Here is a 14,232-nt window from a genome sequence, read left to right as displayed (position 1 = left end):
CCTCAATTTTTACTGGACGCGGATCGTACGTTTTCCCGGACCATACGTTTATTTTCCGCGTTTTTTTTTTTTTTTCGGAAACGTATCAACGAGATTCTACTGTTTTGGGTACATGTGCTTCATGCCTCAAAAAGGGCCGCCACCCAGAGGTCGAAATCTAGTTGTGGCGTTGCAGTTGTGCACAAGTCAACATACATGTAGCCACGAGAATTTTTTCCAAATGGTGCCGTAATATACTCAAACTTCGATATAACGAGCACAGATATAACAAATTACCGGTTATAACGACGTAAATGAAGAGTAGTCTTGTCATAGCTACAGTTTTACAAATAAACGCTTATAACAAATTTTCGGATGTAACGAAGTTGTGGCAGATGCGACTTTGTTATAATGAGGTTTGAGTGTAGCCGAGTTGCACGCGTTTGAAGATCCAGAAGAGGCCCTTGCTCGTTTCACTCTTTCCTTCGCTTTGTGCCGTTCGTTGGGTCATCTCTCCACCTGGCCAAGTGCTCCTCCTCGCTCTGCGAGGAGGAAGAGCAGCGAGTGCGCGTACCTGAAAGCAGACAAAAAATTGGCTGTGTATCTGCATGCTTCGCTGCAAATGTCGTCGAAAGACTACAGTTTTCTGCCGGCCATACTACATGAGTCCTGGTCTCATCCGCGGCCAGCCATGATGCTGTTCCCAGGGCCACTGCCAGATGGCAGCACCATATCGTCGGCAGAGAGCTTTTTCGTGCATAGTGTCAAATTTTCAGCGTAACCTGAGAAACGCTAGGGTCTTTAGAATTACGTATCTATGTATTTTCTAGTAAAGGAACACACCACATAATACTTACGTATTGATGTTGCACCTCAGATATGTGTAATACAGTAAAAGCTCGTTAATTCGGATTTCTAGGGACCGGAAAAAATGTCCGAATTAACCGAATGTCCGAATTATCGAATGGTCGAAATAAACACAATAAATGCAAAAGTTTTTTCAACATACCTTTACTTAACAAAGTAATCACGGATGCTTGTCTGTTTTCGAGCAGAAATTCGCGCGGACACAATTTTTCTGAGCCCTTCAAGGTGCTCAGCAGCTCGCATGATGTCTGCAGTACCGCAAAAGTTTCACCCGTCATTCACGCTTTTCGGTTGGCACGGTAATCCACGGGAAGATTGTTGATGTTCTTAAAGCAGCGTGGCTTTTGAACCTTTCCGATAACGAGAAGCGGCAAGCGCTCTGTTCCCGTCACGTTGGGGGATAAAAGTACGGTTACTCGTTCCTTGCTTCTTGCCGCCGATTGAAGGATACCCTTTCATCACTCTTCATCACTTCTTGTCGGGAGAGCCCGTTATTCAGAGCACGCAAAATTTCTACTTTGGTGGTGAAGTCCTCGGCCTCGTACTTGGGCCGCTTCGCCGGCGTTGCCATCGGCGGAGAGTGCGGTTGCACGAGAAGTCAGCACAAAAGCACCAGCGACGATCAAGCTAAAGGAGCCGTACAGAAACGTTCCTCGATAAATCGGCGATCAACGATGCAGCACACCAACGGGAACAAAGCAACAAAACCCACACGCGAAAAAAAGGCGTTCAACCAGTCTCAATCCAAGCCAAGTCAATAATTGATGTCCATGGCGATGCTGCGTTTGAGCTTCACTTTTGTTCCGAATTGTTCTTTTTTCGTTTTCGAGCCTCGCCAGCGTCCCGAAAGTCGCCGAATTATCCGATTTGCGGTCAAATCTGTCCGAAATAACGAGCGCCCAGTCTCATAGAGTGATGCGTATATTTACAGGGACCAGATGACGTGTCCGAATTAACCGATTTTCCGAATTAACGAGAGTCGAATTAACGAGCTTTTACTGTATTTGCTTTTTGATTGACAGTGTTCACAAGTATGAACGCAGCTACCAGTTCAAGATGGCTGGGCATTCAGCAAATGCTTACACTTTGGCCGGGTGGCTGAATTGTGTGACAGACAGACAGGAAGACCAAAATTTGTGTGTTCAAGTATTCCAAGAAAGACTATCGTCTTTAATGAATAAACAGGTTCTTTTTGTGGACAACATGACGAGACACAAATGTTGATGTCGTGATCAACGCTGGGGATTACTGAAAGGCCCTGAGGGGACAAGAGATTGTTTCTTGGAATTTGTGGCACATGTGTGGTTCATAGCACTGCACATTTGGCATTGCCTATTGTGACGGCATTCTGAACTTGATGCACGCGTTTACTGGAAATGTTAAAAAATTATCTGAGATGGTTTAGGGGCCCTTGAAGATGTTAAATATTATTGCATGGCTGTTGTAGGGGTGTGAGTGGTCTTCAAGGGATGATCAAGGGGCTTGAACTGAGTGTGGCCGAACTTGTACCACTAAAATGATGTACAAGTCAATCTACTAGTCATAGCAATTGGCATGGCCTGACATTCAGAAGTGAGATGATGCAGCTGACAATTGACCAATCACTTTTGCTGCATCGTTGCTTATATTTTTTTTCAGCGATGCCACTAGAACAGTCAAATCTTGTTAGCTCAACCTTAAAGGAACAGACAACCGCTCGAAACACAAATTGAGATAGCCCCACTGATGGAAAGATTGTCTATTGTATTGGCTAAAGCAAACCCTCTTTTTCTCATTAAATGTGAATGGATATTTTTATTTCTTCATTAAAGTCGCGACAAATTACTTTTGGCACCCCACGCAGCAAAAATGTAATACCCATCATGCGACCTTTTACTTGCATACGTGGATAGTTGTCTCTATATTAGTGTTGAAATGCAGTACGCTTTTTTATTATAATCGTTTCTAATTTAAAATGTGCAGATATGCCTTCATTTTACTGAGCAGAACAGTGGCGCCGCCTTCGCTTAGCGTATAATCCGACGCTCATGAGTGGCAGTATGAAAGTTGTTAGCTGAGGGCCTAGTGGCACCTGTCAATGAGTTGGAGAAGTAGTACAAGGAGTGCCTGGCTCGTGAGATGATAAAGAGACTTCTTGTGATGCTTTTGGAAAACTTGTTCTATCTGCTTTTTATATTCAAAAACGGTTGACAATTGAAAAATGAAGGTGGTTAACCACAGTTGCACTCACTCCTGTGAAAGCAGAACCTTGAGCGTAATGAGCAGTTGCAAGGAGGGCTATCGGCATCACTGTCGCTTCTCAGCATTGCTGGAGGAGGGACTTGAACTTTTTTGGTAGCTTAGGTCAAAAAATTCTTACAAGATATCCATGCGCCTTTGGAATCAACCGCTGCAGGTTTAACCATTACCGAGGTGGAGCTTTTCGTTGCACTGTAAAAAACTGGGTAGAGAAAAATCTGTTGTCAGTAGTCCTTTTTAGACTGATGTAGTTGATCCAGCTATCCATCAGACTGAATTAAGAGAAGAGTCATAGAAATTTCGAGAACACTTAAGCTTCACCTTTAAGCACAACGTAACAACATCATTGGGCCCTGTTCGCACCATCTTCTCATTCACTTGCCTTGCTTCACTTCTCAGTGGACCCCTTATCTGTGCTGTAAGGGAAGGAACATATGTGCATGTGACATTAGCCATTGTAATTTCTCCTAGGGTTCCTACTTCTGGTCTGTAAGGCAATACGTGCACATATGTGGCTGCACACTTTGTTGATGCGGTGGCTGCTGATGTTGATGATATAACAAAATTACATCTTACACGGAAATAACTTCGTTACACCTGAAAATTCGTTATAAACGTATATTCCTAACGCTGTATATACTGCAAGGCTATTCTTCATTTACTTCATTATAACCTATATTTCATTATAGTCAACGTCCGATTTTTCGGACTCCCTAGGGACCGCGAAATAGTCCGAAAAATCGGGCAGTCCGAAAAAACGAATTCATGCTTTTTTATTCCGCTCGAGCGGTCAAATCGCCACAGCGACGTCCGAAATAGCCTTAATGCCTCCCAGTACAATTATCAGGCATTTTGGTGCGCGCCCAGGCTCATCGCAAATACATTCAGTACCTGCCGTGAACCCCGCTTAACTACGTACGTGCCAACCGCCACTTTTGCATCTCGCGATGAGCACCGCTGATAACAGCAAAGCGCGGAATAGATTACGGCTCTCTCGCATGAAGCGTTTGTAAACGATGACGTGGAAGGGCGGACGACTCGTCCGGCTTTCCCCGATGCGTGTGCACGCGCATCGCCGAATCGCCGCCGATACGCAGCATTTGCTGCCGTGTCAAGCCGATCGTTTCTAGTTGTGTGCAGCACATCGCCAACTAAGCTGACGCCGTCACTTTACTGTTGCTGTATTGTACGCACACATTTATCATGAAAGGGTTCGCGATGCGCACTTAGTTCCTGACCGCACACGGGCGCGGCAATGGCTAGCTGGTTTCGTCCGTGAAGGCAACGCGTCTATGCGGCGCACTTAGCGGTATCGCACAAAGAGGCAGCAGGAATGGTGGCGCGGCGCATTTGGGTTCTCGCCTATTAAATGCGTGCAGTACGCATGCAACTGCGCTATGCCACGTGCACTACCGAGCAGTTAACTGAAGATGCTTATCGTAAGGGTTGTCAGCGATTAAGGCGTACTGGCGCGTCTGCCAGCTGCCGCCATCACGCCTCCGTGCATTTCCGCTGCTTATGCGCAACATCGCCGCACGACTCCGCGATAGCGGCCCCTTTGAATTTCTGGTCTGCTTCACCCCATAGCACTTCGGCTTTGCGGCAAAGCTGACTTTCGGACTCTGCTACTGTCTCAAACAGATCGACTCGCGAAAGCGCCGGTTCGAGCCTACGAGATGATAGACGCGGCAGAGGTGGGGGCTTCAAATAATGCCTTTCGGACCTGCAATTTGGGCAGAAGGTCCGAAAAATCGGACGCGGAATAGCTTCAGCGTCCGAAATTTCGGACGTTGTAATATATTGACGTCTATGGGGCTGGTGACGGTGCCGCGAAAGCGTCCGAATTTTCAAGCATATCCGAAAAATCGGGCGTCCGAAAAATCGGCAGTTGACTGTATACATGTTCGTTATATCGAAGTTTCAGTGTAGCTGAGCGCTGTGTAATAGGTTGGCAGCTTTCAGCCCCCCATTCGCTATGTAACTCACATTTTGTGATGCCTGGTGCAAGTCTACACTTCTTCCATGCAATATTACATCTGTTAAGGCGACACTGAGGCTGTTTTCAAGAACCGAATTCGGAATCTCATTAGTGGAGTTCACATCAGTAGTGGCGTTCATGGGGTTCCTCACCGCATGTCACTTTCCTTGTAAATAGATTTGCATTGATCAGCTTTCATTGATCGCAGATCAAGGAGGCTGTACTGGTTTCCATTGTTCATTTTTCAAAAAAACAAAAACTGTAGTTTTTATCTGTTTCTGACAGCATATTTGGTTTGTTTGTGGTGTTCAGTTGTAATTTGTGTTTCTTCACGCATCCTGTAGTTTTTATTAAGAATAGTACCTTCAAATTTTTTTAACTGTACAAAATGTGAGGGCAGTTTGCTTCCATGACTCCTGCAGTTGTACCTCATTCCCCTTGCCTTTGCACTTCATTGCCCTTTCATTACTGTTCATTGCATTGTGACGAAGAAGAGCTGTGACTTTGTTGAACAGGTTTCATCGGGGCTTGAGGCAAAGCAGGAATTCAGGCATGCACTGGCTGACCCCGAGAGCAAATGCTGTGAAGAAGTGACGTGCTGCTGCTTCTCTCATGACAGAACGACTGTCATCTTTGGCACCAAGAATGGCCACGTCAGTGTGAGTGATCATTGGAGTAATACTGAAAGTCGAGCTAGTTGGTACATATTCATCGTAATAACTCTTCTAGCACAGACTAACATACGGACAAAGAGAGCGAACGACACCAGTGCTGGTGTCGTTTCGTCTCTTTGTCCATGTGTTCGTCTGCGCTAGAAAAGTTATTACGATGAGTGATCATTGTTGACTTCCTCACTTTGAACTGTGGTACTATTTTCTGTAACAGCCATTGTATGCTGCCAGTACTAACATATGAGGTGGAAACTTTGAGGATAATAAAGAAACTTGAGAAGTTAGGAATTGTGCAACAGTTTGATGGAACTGAAAATGGTAAGTTTAAAATTAAGAGACTGGAAGATAGCGGAGTGGATTAGAGAACAAACGGGTGTAGCGGACATTCTAGCTGATATAGAGAAGAAAATGTGGAGCTTAGCTGGTCACGTAATGTGAAGGACAGGTAACCGATGGTCACTTAGACTGACTAAATGGATACCAGAAGTTGGGAAACTTATCCGAGGATGGTGAAGGGTTATATGGAGTAGTGAAATGAAGAAGTTCGCAGGCACAAAATGGAATCGGCTCACACAAAGTAGGGGAAATTGGAAATCATTGAGAAAGGCCTTCATCCTGCAATGGACATAAAATAGGCATAAAATGAATATTGGTGTGGCATTATTCATGAGAGGTTTGTGTTTCTGCAAAATGGCAATCATCTGTGAAATCAGGTTATTCACTGCAGTTACCAGTAGTAACTCAACAATTTCTGTGGGCCAGCTTCAATAGCCAGAAGGGGCCAGATGCCCTTGTGATACCAGGGTCTAGAAAGTGAGAGCTTGTATGTGCAGTTTTTGTTTGACAATGAATGAGCAAAGCGAGCAGATAAGGTGTATTGCAGGGTTCAACTGTTTTGCTGGCGCATTTTCATATTGAGGCAAGGTGTCAACCTCAGTGATTCCACTCCTGCGCCAACTGCGCCAAAGTGCGCCAAATTGTATTTACTATGCCAACCTGATAATATTGACGAAAATTGCGCCAAACTGCACCAAAGTCTCGGGTTCGGGGCCGTCTATCACCGGCAATCGCACGGCCGCCGCGTCAGAACATGTGCAGCTTGATCTTGGGGCTGCCAAAGTCGCAACCATGGACCAAGAATTATTCCGCTGAATAAATAGCACTCGCGCGTGCGTCCCGAATACGCAGTGACTATTCTGTGGTCCAGACCACAGAATAGAGTGCAGCTTTATTCTGTGGACCAGACCACAGAATAGAGTGCAGCTTTATTCTGTGGTCCACACAATAAACTTGCGTGCTGTGGGCTGTGCGGAAATGTTCTGTAGCCCAAGCAGCCCACCTCTCTTGACGACGGTTTTCTGTCACAAATTGCAAGGGTTCATTCTGTGGTCTGGTCCACAGAACAGGCGCTGTTAATGCCCTCAGAAGGAACTCAACCCACCCCATGAAGACTTCGATTTGCCAACGCTCGAGCTCCCTTGACGACAGCTTCTCTCGCGAATCTCAATATGTGCTCGCCGTTTTGTGAATCGCTATTGAAGACGCGTATGCGTGAAAGATTCCAATGTTTTGACATATGCCAGTATTGATATCAGCCGCAGATAAACTTGTTATTGTGAACGGAAGCAGCAAAACGAAGGCGTATAATGATAACAAATGACAACGGTTCTAAAATTTTGTGAACCTGATCTATCGCGTGCGGAACACTAAAGTCACTTTCACCACAGTACGGTTGTGTCATGTGAAAAAGTGCACAAACATTTGCACGGGAGACTCGAACTTTGAGCAATCCTTCTGAATGGGCGCGGCCATAAATCACCCGTAAAAGAACGCTAATGCCACCGCGAAAAGAAAACAATAATAACAAATTACAGCGTGTATAAAATTTTCTGGCCTTGATCCATCGAGTACGCAACGCTTAAGCCACTTTCGCCGCAGTACACCTGTGTCAAGCAAAAAAAAAGCGCAGTAAGATTGGCGAGAACCTACTAGTTGTCACTGGACACAGCACACTTTGTCACTTAATTAGATACACTTGCACGCGCCGTATAATTACGAGTACTTGTATGATCGTCAACGTCTGAAAACTTTACAGAAACAGCTAAAATAGCCCCTTGCCAATCTCAGTGCACTTTTTTTGCACGACATTAATGCACTGCGGTGAAAGTGACTGAAGTGTGTCCTGACGCGAGAGATCAGGGCCAGACTATTTTAGTAGTGTCGCCCTCTGTCGTTATGATTCCCTTCTCGCGGTGGCGTTGACGCTGTTCTTAAGGAGATCTGTGGCTGTGTTCGCACAATCGGGGGGATCGCTCAAAATTTGAGACTCCCGTGCAGATCTTAGTGCACATTTTCTTTTTGCATGACACAGATGTACTGTGGTGAAAGTGACTTAAGTGTTCCGCTCTCGATAGATCAGGTCCAGAAATTTTTAGAACCGCTGTCATTTGTTATTATACGCCTTCTTTTTGCTGCTTCAATTCACGACAAGTTTACCTGCTTTGGCATGTCAGACCAGCAAGCATGCCAAAGGTGGGCTTCGCCTTCGTATTTCGAACCTTTCACGCATAAGCGTCTTCCATCTCGCGTACTATGCCCAGAAATGGCCTCCTTGGTCCGGACTTATTTGACTTATTCACAAAGCTGCGAGCGAATATTGCGATTCGCGAGAGATTCTGTGAATTACACCACAGAATAAACCCTACCAATTTGTGAGAGAAACCCGTCGTCAAGAGAGGTGGGCTGTTTGGGCTACAGCGTTGTCTGGTGCGCACGGTGCGCACGGTCCACAGCACAAGTCTAGGGTGGCTCTAACAAGTCTCTTTGGTGTGGTCCACAAAATAAAGCTGCACTTTATTTTGTGGTCTAGTTCACAGAACAAAGCTGCAGTTTACCCTGTGGTCTGGTCCACAGAATAGATTGGGACTCTATTCTGTGGTCTGGTGCGCAGAAACCGTCGTCAATAGAGGTGGGCTGCCTGGGCTACAGAACATTTCAGCACAGCCCACAGCGCGCAAGTTTATTGTGTGGTCCACAGAATAAAGCTGCACTCTATTCTGTGGTCTGTGGTCTATTCTGTGGTCTGGCTTCTGTTCTGCAAGTCAGCTCGACAGCAAAACACGCTGTCCGCAGAGGCTCGTGACGTCTAGGCCTCTCAGTAGCGAGAAAGTGTGACGGCGATTCATCGGTGGACGTCGTCTGTTCTAGAAACGCTGCTGATAGCTCGTTTGAAACGTCGCACGGCACGTAAGGAAAGCAACGTTCTGTAATAACTACATGTGTGCTGCTAAAATGTCTGTCACTTCTGTTTCCGGACATCGCGAAATGAAATCTGGGATCGCTAGCAGTATATATAAGGAACAATATCGAATTTTCCTTGCTTCGCGTTTATGGAAGAGCACGCGAACGGTAGAAACGCGTTCACACTTTTCCTCAGATATACCTTATTCATGGATCTTCATTCGGAAGAGCTTTTTCGTAATTGCTTATACCAGCACGTCAGAGTTTAATCACTCTGCGGTAAATAACCCCTAAAAGGCCCTCCCTTTCGAGCTCATGTGCTAGACTTCCAATTCGAATTTTTTGCTTGCTTTTTAAAAATGTCATCTCATTAATAAAAGCATATATCCTGGTCGGAGCAGCCGCAAATACACAGCTGTCAGTAGCGGGCCTGTCGCTGACGGCCCACAGTGAAGCGGCTACCCCATGTTACACCTCCGCCCCTCGCTTTCGGGGGTCAATAGCTGACGGGTAAAAAAAAACTCAGTTTCGCTTAAGGGCTAAGCAATGAATGCGATACCAACAAATTGTATTGTTAAACGAAGTAAGGCTAGCAGCTAACTATTTTGGATTCGATCTCGCGTAACTCAACAAAACACTGGTTTAAGGGAATATGGCCGCTCCAGGAACCGAAGCGTTTTCTTGCTCTGAGTTCTATGAACGCGAAGTAAGCGTAGAGAGCACAGCAAGTTTACGAGCCATCTCCTGATGCCTCGAGATGGCGCGCGTGCAAGCGACTGCGCCCTTCGAACGATGCGGTCTCCTCCCCCCCCCCCCCCGCTCCTCTGGCGTCCTTCCATGCTCCTTACGAAAGACGGGCGGGGGTTGTTTCCTCTCTGTTTGATGAGCAATCGATGGCAGGCCCGCACGCAGGAAGATGTTATCTCATGCGCTGTCCATGCGACGGAGGCAGACAGCTGGCTAGCTTAATCTCCGCTTCAGCCGCGTTCATCGCCAGCACTCGTGAGCTTTTACCCGCGGCGAGAATGCGCGTGGTGATGTTATTAATTTGGTCTTTATATAGAAAATTACGGCAATGGCGACGGCAAAAATCCGCGGAGAGCGTCCATATAATTGTTATCACAGTAAACATTTTAAAAAAGTTGAGGAGCCATTTCACTCTGTGAAGTGGATGATAAGCGAAGCTGTTTCGCGCATGGCAAGGAAGTGACATGGTGGAGGACAGTTTGGTATGTAAGGCCAGGTTGTTGACGTTCAATACGCAGTATTAATGCGAAAGCATCAGATGCTTTATCAAACACGAAAATTGACCGTCGGCGGCGTCAGTCGATTGACGCAAAAAATAATCATCTGATGGCGTCATCATCACGTCATAGATCGTCAAAACTTGTGACGTCATCATGGCGTCATATATCGTGATGTCACGTGATGACGCCATCACGACATCGTCGCTTTACACTGCTTCCGTAATCGGTGCGCCGATCATGGAGCTAGCGCAAAACCAGGTGAGGTGCAGATAGCTTGCAGAGAAGGAGGGGGAGGATCAACCTGTCGATCGAGAAGAAAAAGAACCTGGCTTTCGCCTTGGAGTTTTCTTAGGGGGATGCATTAGGGACAGTGTGGCTCTTTGGCATTGAGGCACTGCTGTACATCACGGCGTTTGTCTACAATGTCTGCTGATAACCACATAGATGTATTTAGAGTGTTATTACGTAAAGTGCAATTTTATTGATCTGGTATTCTGCTTATTTGCTAGTGTCGAAAATAATCGCCGAAGAGGTTAATTCAGAACAATCAACTGCATGAGCCGTTATTTTTTCATTAGCGAGTGAAGTGTGGAGTTCTCCTGAGATGACTTTTTCCATGAGATTTGCAATAAGTCGAAATATTTTTAGCCTTCATAAGAGCCCCATAGTAATATTCCGGTGCTTGAATGTTATTGCAATGTGCTTCTGTAGTGCACTCCAGGATGTAAAATTCGCTGCTCCAGAGTGCTCCCAGATGCAAAATTATCTGCTCCAAAGTGCTCCAAGATGAAAATTTTGCTGCTCCAAAGTGCTTCAAAACGAAAATTTTGCTGCTCCAAAAATTGCTCCAAATCAGAAGTCCTCGGTAGCATCACTGCAACCTATTTTGTTTAAACCTGCAAATAATCTGTACGGTAGTTTACCTGTTCATGGAGTTCTTCTGTGTTGCAGCTGTTTCGTTTGGACACAAAGGAGTGTAAGGCTTTGGGAAACCATGATGACAGCATCACATCACTAATGGCTTGGCCAGAGGGTCTAGCCATTTCAGGCTCCCTGGATTCAACGGTGAAGGTAGGCATTGGTTTCTTATTGATGAGCGGAGGCTACCTTTTGGCCTTTGTTCGTACATGTTGGCTTTGGAACATTCCTCAGAGGACATCCCCTTCAGGTGTAAATTATGGTAAACCGTCTGCAAAAGTGTCAAATTCGCAAAACATAATTGTAAGACACTCTATATTACATTCCAAGAAAGAAAATGAAGTAATATGTTGTTTTGCACGAGTTTTAGTATTTAATCCTAATTAGCGTGTAATTGAACATTTAATTACAGCTCAGACCACTTATAACGTAACCGCTTACAGTGCAGTACCGGCTATAATGCGGTTTTTCTGACTTCCGTTTACCCTCCCATAGAACTCCATGTATACGCATACCGCTTATTGTGCAGTCCCCAGAGACGAAAGACCGGTTATAATGCGCCTGCCGGAACGTTCTCAGAGATGCGAGGGAGTGAGCGTGCTTCTCAGCAGAGATGCGCTGGCGAGGGAGAGAGCGATGACGTCGTTACGAAGGAGGAGGGGATGCGGAACGAACGAACAAGGAGCAAGGGGGGAAGAAAAAAAGAAGCGATGGCGGTGGGAGGCGGCAGCCCGGCCTGGGTGCGTGGTGTGAGGAGGGGGAGCAGTTGCATGGCTGACGGAGAAGCCTTTGCCCCCTTTACTTCGGCCGCTTGACATGCGCGCTCCTCTACGTACGAGCGCCCTTGCCGCATCAAGGGCGCGTTACCGATGTTTGTCTCCGTCGAGGAAAAAGCTGCTTCGTCTTAGAGCGCATGTTATCGCGTGGGCAACTTCGATTCCCCCGCAAGTAACAATGCTTTGAGACGCGATAGAGCTTTCGCCTTTGCCACCAACAGGCGGACTTACAAACTTGAAAGACTTTTTCAGGATAGTTGCCGCGGCTGTTCTTCCGACCACGAACCAAAACTGCGTTTCACGCGTGATGCCCTCGGTTTAGTTCGCGAGTGCGATCTCTTCTACGCCCGATCTCCGTGCTGTCTAGGACAAGCTTCTCGCGACGGCATGCCAAGTTGCGGTTTGGTGCCGAGTCAGTGAAACATTTTGCAGTTGTTGCATTTAGAAGGGGCGACTTACATCCTTAACAAAGACGCGGGCGTGCGTGTGAAACACTCGAGTGGTTGTTTGTGGTTGCCACCGTTTTCGACATCGCACACGCGCAGTGTGTTACCGTTGCAACTCCTATGATGGTGCATTTTTTCCGCGTCTGTTACGTCGGCACTGCAGGTCCACGGATGCTAACCGTTCAACATTTTCAAATGTAAGTAGATGCAAACTTACGTCCCAGTCGCATGCCTCGATAGTCGAAATCGCACGCCTGCCTGTCGATCATGTTTAGCACACGTGCAACCTTTCAAAAATGTTGTTTTGGTTATAGTGCAGTACCGCTTATAGTGCGGAAATTCGCGACTCCGGCGACTTACGTTATAAATGGTCTATGCTGTATTCTGCATTCAGTCATGTTCCATTTTTACATAAGGAAGGATCAAATCATAGGCTCAATATTCATGCACAATCTGTTTTTGTTTGTATTTATTTAGAGCAAAGAAAAATACTTTTGATTGTGTTGGTACGTGGCATGTCGATTGAGCCGTTGAACGTCAAGTGCCTTCACCAAAGTTGTTGGCTGCAGTCATAGGCAGCATATTGAGGTTAAAGAAAAACAAAGTGATTCTGCAGAAGATTCAATTGATCCTGTGCACAGTGTGTCTTGCTCTTTCTTGGCCACTTGTCCAAAGAACTGGCAAAAACAAGTTGTGCCCACATATGTGGACGTTGCATCTCAGGGGCATATTATATAGGTAGACTCAGGGGTCAGAGAACCTGATATCGCAGACAAGGACTAATGGCTAGCTCCTCTGCACCCTCCTTTCCACACTTTTCAGCTCTGGCACAAGGATGGTTCTCACAGCACGCTCGTTGGCCATCGTGGCCGAATCACCGCGCCATGCCGCCTGTTTGGAGACAACCTCAAGCTTTTGTCCTCGTCGGACAAGGGCGAGCTCATGGTGAGGGATTACTAGATTCACTCCGTCACGTACCATTGAGAGAAATATAGTAGACACTCAATAAACGGCATTGCCGCTTGAATGGAACAACTGCTTCTAATACGATTCGTTTCGTACTTGAGTTCTGTCACCCTGTTCATTTCTTAGTAAACGAAAGTCCTATTAAACGGAACATATTTTCCTGGTCCCTTTCAGGTTTCGTTTACCGAGAGTCTACAGTAGGTACAACTATGTGGCCTGCACACTTTGTCATATGACATTTGATGTGTAAAGAAGCGTTTCTGTCAATGCTGACGTGCTTTGCCAAAGAGAACTGAAATTGGCAGCTGCCCTAAAGTGTCCACGCAATTGTCTAATAAACTGATTAGTTTAGTATTACCGTATAAACGCGTGTAAGGGCCGCACTTTTTTTTTTTCAAGAAATGAGGGCCAATTTTCAGGGTGCGGCCCATACACGCGACATTTTTTTTTTTTTTTAAGTAAAAACGCACCAGTTAGCGAACGAAGAGCGTTTATTGCAGTATACGACATTTCTGGCGACATACGTGCTCAATCGTCGTCACTCGGCGAGTCCTCAGACTCAGTCCGAGATGAGATTGTGTGCTGTGAAGCGCCGTCACCCCACAAGCAGTCATCTTCCGTCGACACCGAGCTCCACGCAGATAGGGTCTACCCAAGTATAGTCGCCAAGGCTAATCCCTTCACACGCAGCATGTCCGTTGTGAGTGCAAGACCATCATTCCGCACTTCAGTCACATAGCGGAGCAAGTCTTCTTCCAAATCGGGAAACTTGCACTGCTCTCCTCGGAAAGCGCGCTTAGTGCTGTTGGTGTTTCGCAAGGCTTCTTTTTGAGCACACCAACGTCGAACACACTTCTCGTCAATGTCGAATTTTCTGCCGGCGGCACGTTTCCCATGCTCGAGAGC

At 46.2% G+C, this 14,232-nt stretch overlaps 1 protein-coding gene across 2 annotated transcripts in view; it reads left to right on the top strand.

The window, feature by feature from the left end:
• LOC119382899 (apoptotic protease-activating factor 1) overlaps positions 1 to 14,232 on the top strand; it is a 119,203-nt gene that overhangs the window by 90,090 nt on the left and 14,881 nt on the right. The window contains exons 16-19 of one of the 2 annotated variants that reach the window (XM_049412339.1): positions 5,578 to 5,721; positions 11,172 to 11,291; positions 13,183 to 13,305; positions 13,501 to 13,626. In XM_049412339.1, coding sequence (XP_049268296.1) covers positions 5,578 to 5,721; positions 11,172 to 11,291; positions 13,183 to 13,305; positions 13,501 to 13,527 — 414 coding nt within the window. In that variant the 3' untranslated portion in view covers positions 13,528 to 13,626. Of the gene's footprint in view, positions 1 to 5,577; positions 5,722 to 11,171; positions 11,292 to 13,182; positions 13,306 to 13,500; positions 13,627 to 14,232 lie in introns of those variants that run through there. The other variant, XM_037650797.2, reaches the window with a different exon arrangement.

This window comes from Rhipicephalus sanguineus, chromosome 2 (genome assembly GCF_013339695.2).
Source record: "Rhipicephalus sanguineus isolate Rsan-2018 chromosome 2, BIME_Rsan_1.4, whole genome shotgun sequence".
Taxonomy (NCBI): domain Eukaryota; kingdom Metazoa; phylum Arthropoda; class Arachnida; order Ixodida; family Ixodidae; genus Rhipicephalus; species Rhipicephalus sanguineus.
This window is presented reverse-complemented; position numbering and strand designations above follow the sequence as displayed.